This window comes from Crocodylus porosus, unplaced genomic scaffold (assembly GCF_001723895.1).
Source record: "Crocodylus porosus isolate Cpor-Errol unplaced genomic scaffold, CroPor_comp1, whole genome shotgun sequence".
Classification (NCBI taxonomy): domain Eukaryota; kingdom Metazoa; phylum Chordata; order Crocodylia; family Crocodylidae; genus Crocodylus; species Crocodylus porosus.
The window spans coordinates 51257852-51267307 of NW_017728948.1; the positions used below are offsets into that span (position 1 = coordinate 51257852).

The 9456-nt window shown below is 39.5% G+C and overlaps 1 protein-coding gene across 1 annotated transcript in view; it reads right to left on the reverse strand.

Annotated features, from left to right (window-relative positions):
* The window catches only part of CNGA1 (cyclic nucleotide gated channel alpha 1), an 18102-nt gene extending 10952 nt beyond the window's left edge, over window positions 1–7150 (reverse strand). The window contains exons 1-3 of the mRNA XM_019553480.1: window positions 5512–7150; window positions 4953–5076; window positions 417–488 (exon numbers count right to left, since the gene is read on the reverse strand). Coding sequence (XP_019409025.1) covers window positions 417–488; window positions 4953–5059 — 179 coding nt within the window. The 5' untranslated portion in view covers window positions 5060–5076; window positions 5512–7150. The remainder of the gene's footprint in view (window positions 1–416; window positions 489–4952; window positions 5077–5511) is intronic.
* Window positions 7151–9456: the final 2306 nt, after the last annotated feature.

The window sequence follows — 9456 nt, forward strand, 5'->3', positions numbered from 1 at the left end:
TCTTCTTTTCTTTTTTCTTTTTCTTTTTCTCTTCTCTAAGAAGAAAAAAATGTGACACACATGAGAGGCATGTATTTACTACCAATGGCCTTTGTTGTTAAAATCTGTTGATTTTTGTAAAGCTAATGTTATGCTTACACATTTTAGCTAATGAATAAAACCAAAATCACTGTTTATAGTCTTCAAGAAGAACTACTTTCATTTAATATAATTCACATTACATTGGCCTTATAAATTATCAGACACTGTGCACATTATCTTTACATGTAAGTCATACATATGTAGAATTGGTTATTGAATACTTGTTTGGTAAAAAAATTGCAAGGGAAGGATTAGATATGTTTCTACCCTTATCATTACTATTTATACTAGTAACAACTTTATTTCTCCTTATACTTAAACTGTAAAATACTTACTCATCTTTATTACTGTTGTTGTTAACATTGTAGAGCGCAGTGCCACCATGCATATATGGTTTCCTTGGAAACAGTAAAATACAGTTGTTATATGGTATATGCTGAGTGAGAGGAGACCTGTAAAACAGTCTTCTAATATAAGATTTACATAAGCATGGCTTGGTTAAAGTTCCTTGCAGGTTTATTAATATCCATAATATGAGCTAGGTCCAGTAAAGAGACATGAAAAAACCCACTTGCTATTTTGATTATGTCTATATTTTCCATTGTCAGAATTCCAACATTTCTGAAAAGAAAAGAAAGGGATGAGCTAGAACTTTTCAAGTCAACAAGAGTTTTGCTGTTGACTTCTATGAAGCCAGGATTTTATCCATATTATGCCTATATGTGCCTGTCACAGAGGGCTCTCAGATGCTCTGCAACTGAGAGCAGAAATGGCTCGGGAGAGACCCCTAGTGGTGGGAAAGGGGAAGGACTGCGCAGGTGCTGGTTGCAACCAGGGAAGCCTAGAGCCAGGAAGGGGCGGAGCTTAGCCCTTCTTAAGCCCAGGCAGAAGGCCAGGAGGGCAGTTCCCCTCCAGCAGCCGAGGGAGGAGGAACTCAGCCTGGGCGAGGGGAGAGCTCAGATGGTTGGAACACCCGGTCCCTGCTGGGGGTGGATGAGCTCTCTCTCCCTCTTTGGTAAGGAGAGATTTCTATTTTTTTTAGACCAGAATGGTCTAGCTTTTATGTTGTAGCCCGGGACTTTACGTTTGTGTTTTGTTTGACCGGAGGACCGGGTGAGGCTGTAAGGGTGTGAGGAGGCCTCACGGGAGCTCCCCAATAATCTGGGGGTTCCTGGTGCCCAGTGGGCACAGCGAGTGGTGCCGGAGAGGGCACGGCTTTGCTTGGGGCGTGGTGGCCCAGCCCCGGCGTTGGGGGGGCAGCAAGGAGCCCCGAGAGTGAGAAGGGGCGTCGAGGAGCCCTGAAGGCAAACAAAGGGCCGGGACCTAATACCATGGCCCAAGATAGATCACACCAGCACCATCTGTGAGGCTTGGGCTGCGGTGCAGGGGAGGAAAAGGAGCCGCACATGGCGCCCCCTGTCATCGGGGCGCACAAAAATGGGCAGCTTCCCACTAATTCCAAGCATTAATCAATTATAAGCAAGATCAAGGCATGGCAGGCGAGAATAAGCGGGCGGGCGGCCCATTGCAGGAGGGCGGAGCTGCATGTCCGGAGAGGCTCCGAAAGTGGCACTCCTGTTACAGTGCCATTAATGCATAGCAATAAATTCTGCAGCTTATTGCTCCAGAGTTTATTGCTCCTGGGAAGCTCCTGGGTGGACCGTTTACATATATACCTGGACTGCAGCACATTGAGCCAAGTTGGAGCAGCCTTGGTTGGCAAAGGACCCAGGGGATCAACCTGCCAGCCCAGGGCTACTCCAGACAGGCTCAATGTGCTGTGGAGGGGCTGGTTTGGGTACAAGGTGCCTCAACATGGGGCTAGCCAGCAAACAGACCCAGCACTGAAGCACCCTCACACCCCAGCCAGCCAGTCGGCGTCTACATGTGTATTGACGTGCACAAAAAAACTCTGCATCAGAGTAGTACTTGTATTTACAAGTACTAGCCTGCTGCAGAGTTTATTAGTTTCCTGTGCCCTAATAGGGTGAATATGTAGATGTTGAGACATTTCCTGTGGAGCTAATAAGTCAGCTCTACAGTAAACATCTCATGTAAATGTGTCCATTGTCTTCCCTAATATATGCCTGAATATCATGGATCCAATTTTTAAATGCAGGTATCTTCATTTGGATATACAGGCTGGCCAATTTTATATGACTATAAACTAACTAAATGCTCAAGTGGGGGAAGGTGTTTTATTTAGGGGTCTGTGTTTGAAGACTGGTCCTTATATGTCAATATTACACCTAATAAAATGGGAGTTTATCAACATTAGATAAAAGAAACTTCAAGCTACCCTATTTTGGCCCCCACCAAAAGGAGATTCTCAACGGTACCCTTTAGCATTGCCCTTTGGCAGGGACTAAGACAGGATGAAGAGGTGTGATTTTTGTTTTATTTTGAACTATGTGTTCTTGTGTGGAAGGTGATGATGAATGGGTTTAGAGACAACCATAGCCCCTTTAGAGCGAAGAGGATGTAGTTTAGAAGGGTCAGTAAGGGGGTGGGGAGGACTTCCCTGTGTGTGAGGCAGGGGAATGAATGGTGATAGGCAGGGATGGAGGGAATAATAGGTCGGGGAGAACTGTTGTTCTCTTTAATGGAAGACTGGACTGGGAAGTGAGGTTGGGTTAAGTGGAAGGGGAGCAAGGTGCTCTATTTGGTCAGAGGTAGGGGAGCAGGAGTGGGTGGGATGGGGTGGGGTGGACTGTTTTTTAATTTGTTGAGTTTTCTTTACCTGGATAGGCCAGCGGGTATTTGTTTGTTCTTATTTTAGTGCTTTATTCTGTTTCTGTATTTATTTTTCTTTTTTATTGTAAGTTGCCCTGAGCCTTTTTGGGAAGGGTGGTCTATAAAACTAATATATAAATTAAATGCGTAAAGAAAGTGAGATACAAAAGAAAACAGATGAAAATACGTGTAAGTAGGATCAGCTGGACAGATTCATAGAGTTGATATGCACCCTACAGAAGGAGGGCAGACATCTCATGTTTTCTTCTAACAGATCATCACAGTGATTTTGATCATTATAATTATTGGTCTATCTTAGCTGTGAACTTTGATTTTTTTTCCAGGAAAAAAATCTGGATTTAGGCAACTTTCATCTGAAGTCATTTTCTCCAGCCTTTTAAGGCAACCAAAATGGGAGGTATTCTGAAAATAGCTGGAAGTACTAATTATATATTTTAACTCAGCATAAATTCTTTGTGGAAAAAAACATTACATTGAATCCAAATATTTTTATTTGCTTAAAGGTCCTTTTTAATATCAACTTTATACTTGTAGATGAATGAAATCAGTTGAATTTATAAAAAACAGCCAGATCCAGCTGAAGAGGAGCTGCTAGATTATGGAAAGTTACAGTGGGCTTGTCTACATGAGACATTTATTGAGCAGTAGACTAATTCTACTGCACATTAGCGTGTCATGGTAAAAGCTGTGCTAATGTGCAGTAGAATTAGTCTATTGTTCAGTAAGTGTCACAAAAAGACTGTGTGCTCAGGTGCACATTTAGTAACTCATAAACTTAATGCACAGTAGCAACAGTGCATTAATGTACATGTAGACATACCCAGTGGTCCCTTGCTCTTCTAGCACTGGGAAAAATTACTGTGTTCAAAAGAACAGTCAGAGCTTATTAGACTACCTGCACATATGTTAGAAGAGAACATTATGGGGTTCAGATGTGGGAAGAGGCATTATGAACTCCTTCAATTGGCTTGTGAATAAAAGAAATCTCCCAACCTCCTCCCAAGAGCCAGATTAATGGAGAATACAGCTCCTTGTCTTCCTCCCCTCTTTTCTTTTCCTCAGTAATGTAACTGAGGGGTAGAGAGGTGCAAAGGCAGCTTGAATGATATCTGAGAAATGTTTCACTCTGGTAATGTTACTATGTTAAGCTAACTACTTCTGACAATTAAAGCTGGGAATATAAAAGATGCTAATTAAAAGCAAAACAACTAGAGTTTATTCTTCTGCTGATATGAACAAATATTTTAAAGTGCTACCAACTTGATATAGATACTACAGTGAAAGGGTAATGCTTCAGAGAGTTTCAATATTTCAATTTTCTGCCTGTTACTTGAACTCCCAGTGGCTCAACTTCAACAGGTGAAAGGAAGATGTCCCCACCTGCCCATTTTATAATCTGATGGTTAGCGCACTCCCTGGTAAGTGGAAGATGAAGGGTTTGAGTCACTTCCAAGTGAGAAAGACCTATAACCTTGGGTAAGAGGTGTGATGACAAGGAGCATGTGCACACATTCATGGGACTTGAACTATGATCAGGGATAACAACTTTAACCTATGATTTTTGTGAACTAAGCTTTATACATTGGAGTCCCCTTCTCTATATGTAAATTATCTACAAACATTTGTAGATGTGAGGTTCACCTTTGCAAACGATAAAAAAGAGCTTATCAAAATGGAATTTCTAGGGTGAACATGCAAAAATGTTTACTCACTATTTAATTAATCTTATAGGTTCCTATCAACATTCTTGTGAATAAAAATAAACTATCATGACCTTCTGAACATAATCAAAATCAAAGGGTTGTAAATACTAAGAAAGTGGGATTTACTCACTAAAGTTGTTTTTGCAGTATTGACACTGCACAAGTTATGTTATGTTGCTGAATGGGAATGCTTTGAAATGTGATTTGTGTGCACCTTTTTAGCAGTTGAATCCATTTTTAAATAATCCATATAATCTGACAAAGCCTGTCACATTCTACCTTTCTCCTAATGAAAATTTTAAAAATGAGCTTGTTCTGAGGAGAAGAGCGAAGAAAACAACACAAGGATGAATATTGGTCTCTAGATATTCCCATAGAAATCAATAAAAGCAAAATTTAGTAAGTTTAATTTACCTGCTTTCTCCACTCTCTGTTAGTTCTTTGTCCATGTCTGTGTCTTCTACTGTCACTGTGGGTATGTTTACAAAGGAGTGCTGGGTGTTAATCACACCTACCTTCATGGTTAGACAGATATGGCCTGGGATAAGAGAAAAAGAAGAATTTAAAAATAGAAAAGCCGGTTGGTAATGGGCAGGCATCAAAAGGAATCTCTTCACACTGTCACAAGCTCTCCTATTCGGGACAAAGTAGAAAATGTATAACAGAAATCAGAGATGTGCAATTTAACTACAATAATTTCTTTGCACCTGTATAAATCAGTGCATATCTGGAATATAGGATGTAAAAATCAATATAAAACAGAAAGGCCTCTGCAATAGCTGAAAATAGAACCATTTGACCAAATTAAAATTTAAGAATGTTTTTAAACTATAAAGCAATAATGTAACTTAACTGTAATTCTAAATATTTATATTCATGATCTACAATTACATACAAAAGTACACACCTTCTAAAACATAGTCTCTTGCTACACAATACTTACAGTATAAAAATCTAGCTTTATATAACATACCTTATCCTGTTCTCCTTAAAAGTGTAACTCTCACAGAAGTTGATAGTTTTGTGTATGTCAGCACTATAACTTCAGGGCTGTCTGACTTATCCCTATGAAAGTAGAAACAAAAATGTTAAGTATGAAAATATGATCAGAACTCACCCCTTTACAGTAACAAATTGCAAGGACATTCTAGATGGAGCCTTTCAATAGTCACTTACCCATACCTCGATTCATTCATAAAACCTCCCTTGGTGTTAACAATGGGAAAGTATTTTCTGAATCTAGGTTGATCTCATCTACAAAACACATTGCAACAACCAGACTCAACTAGGAGAGCAAAAACCAGAATCTGAGCCTTGATTCTCTGTCCTCTGACTCTTAAGAATTTGCCAATGGTCAACGTGAAAATTCCAGGTATGGCTGGATTTCAAATTATTTTGAATTGAATCTTGAAAAACCATCAACTTTCTGCTATCCAAGAAACTCCAAACCCGTGGGTCAGCATTGGATGGTTTGGCTTTGGAGTATTCTTTGGGAATACTCCTCGTGGAAAGAAGCAGCCACTTAACTCATCACATAACCTTAGCTAAATAAGGTAGAACCAATTTTTTAAACCAAGTCCCAAAATTTAGACACCTAATTTCATATTTAGGCACCTAAACAAAAGTGGATATTTGTGCCACTGTTGTTCTTAAAGAGAAACTTTCCATTGCTTAGTAGGAATACAGTTCCTACTCAAACTGTAATTAAGTCAAACTATTTCACATTCTACAAGAGGTGGTAGCCAGTAGATCATCACAGTAGTTGATCATTTATTCTTTCTTTTCCATTATTCCAATTCAGAAAGGAACTAAGGGAAAGAAACCAGATAGGCAGGGGCATCCTATACTTTGGAGTACGCTTAAAAGGTACATCCTGGCTGAAAGACTACTGAAATATGACCAGATTCCTAGCCACAGGAAACACTTTGGATCTCCTGTGCTTAAGCTCTTCTGCAACTCTGTATGGGGATGGCAAGTTTTAATGCATGTTAAATTGTAGATTTACCTTTAATTTACAGCTAAGAATTTATTCACCTAAACGTTTACAGTCACCTACCAGTTTAAATGAAATTTCCTTCAGGAAAGGTTTATCAGGTCTACAACTATACTTTTGGTCACGTTTAAGGAAAACCAATAGCTCTATGGTTCAGACATTCATTTGGGAAGTAGTTCACACAACTCCAAATCCTTGCTCTGCCTAATTCAGTTCAGTGGCTTGAAACTTAGCCTCCTATATCCAAGGTGAATATACTTTTCTAGGATGTCTTTCCCTGTTTTAAAAAGGGTTCTGAGTCATCCTGATGCTGAGTGGGAAAATTTTTGCAATTTCAAAAAATTTTGCATTGAGATTGAAAAATAGTTTCCTACCCAGTTGTACTTCAAATCATTTTACCATCTTGCCTTGGGAAAGCTGGCAACTAATAAATGCTAAAAGAGAGATGGCTGGTTGGGCTTCCTGCTTTATTTATGTGTATCTTAGACCGAAACCATCTGACTGTACACATAGCTGAACTGTGTAACTTGGTGTTTCATTCACTTCGATCATCCTTATCATTCTATTACTCGTTAAATTATTTGTTGGATCTTGATTTCAATTAGACTAGAACCTGGATTGTGTTTTCTATGCATTTCTACAACACCAACCACAAGTGTCTCCTGTACTTGACTGAGTCTTCTTGCTGTTATTATAATGCAAATAAAATATAACTTGGGCCTGTATACAAAACTAGAGACTAGTCTTGAGTGTCAGGGCTTGGAAACATGATACAATAACACCAGCATACCTAACTTAAAGGGTGCATCTACACGAGATGCTATGTCACTGTAGCAACGAGCTATGTCAACGTAGTTCATCGCTACAGCAACATAGTGTTGGAGGGCACAAACCATGATGCCAACACTATTGCACAGTAGGATCAGAAAAAACACATGCATTGCCAGGACTACACAGTAATGGCTGTTGCTGCACAATCAGGGGCAAATGTACATGTGCCCACAGCATACAAAACACTGATGCGAATTACACCAGTGACTGGAGCAGATGAAGAACCAAGCTCTCCCAGAGTAGCTGCTGCAGTAGGAGCTATCATATCACCTTGCCTGTTCACACTGAGCAAACATCTACACTGGGATAGAAGCAAAGGCAAAACAACTAAAAGGTATAACTTACACAGATGTATTTTACCCCTGATTTTTCTCAGGGAAACTCTACATTAGATTCTAGTAAGTTATATCAGTTGAGGCTATATGCTGTGGGTTCAATCATTGTTTATATGAGCATAATGGTAACTTTGATTATTGTGTTGTGTGTCTAGGCCCTGACTCAGAATTTTGGAAAAAAGTAATTTCTACAGTTGAGTCAAATTATATATGGTAAATTTAAAATAAAAACAAGGTTGCCTTCTTCTCACTTGCACTGGTATAAATAAGGAGTGCCTCTATTGAAATCAATGGATACCTTTTTTAAACTGATGTTGATGGCAGGAGAGTTAAAGTCAGCCTTTTTGCCTGTGAAATATAGAGCAGAATCCTAGCCTCACTAAAGTAGTATAAATATTTAAATTAACCCCAAAGGGAACAGGTTTTCACACCTGATTCTTTCCTGCCAGGACAAAAAATGCTGAGGGAATTTTCCATGCTGGGTTTCATGCTGAAGTTAGGAACAAAACTCGGAAGACTTTAACAGAACCATGATTGGGCCCTTCATATGGGATCACTTAAGTTATCTCAAACACAATCTGGTGCATAGCTGAATAAGAGAGGAAAGAATATAGCTAGGAAGTAGCCTGGAGATTGGGAAACCAAAGATCAATTTGATGCTCTGCACAGACTTGCTAGGCAACCACAGACACATGTGAGGGGCGATTTTATAACAGGGCACTGACAGATATGGAAAAAAATGCCCCCTGCGCTTTACCGGGAAAAGCAGCATGTTAGTTTGACCTGTCTCCACAGCATAGATCGGGCACTTCAGTGGGGCTTTCTGGCGCTTTTAACTAAAACTGATTCAGTGTTTCAGTTCCCTGATTATTAAATGGAGTCAGTTGTACTTTTTTTTTTGCAGAGGTGTTGACTTAATTAGACATTGTGCAATGGCAATAGGCCATAAATCCATTAAATAGATATAGCAATAGTTTTGAACCAGGGTGCTGGGGTGCTTTCAGACCCTTTCAAGGGTGCCAAACAATATTAGCACTGTTAGGTGTCCAAACGTGACCCACAGAAAAAATCCAGAGATTTCAGCCAGGAATCTAGAGTGTCAAAAATATTCTGGCCTGTTGTGTCCTTCTGAATTTTTTGCAAAAGAAAATTGCTGCATTAATTTTCTGTAGTCAAAAACAAGTGCAAATTAAGAGCTGACATTTTCCGAGGGGGCACCTTGAATATAACTGTGCGGAGGGGGCTCATCTAAAAAGGCTGACAGCCACTGAAAGTATCACACAGACATGCAGAAGAGTGACTGACCTGTGCCTAACACACAGAGATTTGCAGTGGGAAAGGTAATTTCTCAGTTAATTAATAAATCATAAACCACAGTGCATTCTATTTATCAAATAATCTCAGCATAAAACAAAAAAGTTTTATATACTTTTTCAAACATGGAGTTAACACTGAGTCAGAGTATGTTGTTCAATGCCTCTCTGAAGAATTTTCAAATGTGTCCACAAGCAAAAATTCAATCAGCTTCTCAGCTTGGAGTTTAAAATACAAAAAACATTTAGCACAGTATGTAGCTGATAGACTTGAAATTGTCAGTGACAAGAAAGTCTTCTCGAAAGATTGGTTTATAACTGTCTGAGTTGCTATGGAAGGCAATAAACTACTGTTGCATGGATTAAGTGCCTTTGCTTTTCCATCTAGTGTGCTATTGGAAATGGAAGAACCACTGCAATGCAAGAGACTTCTTGCTGAAAGATGA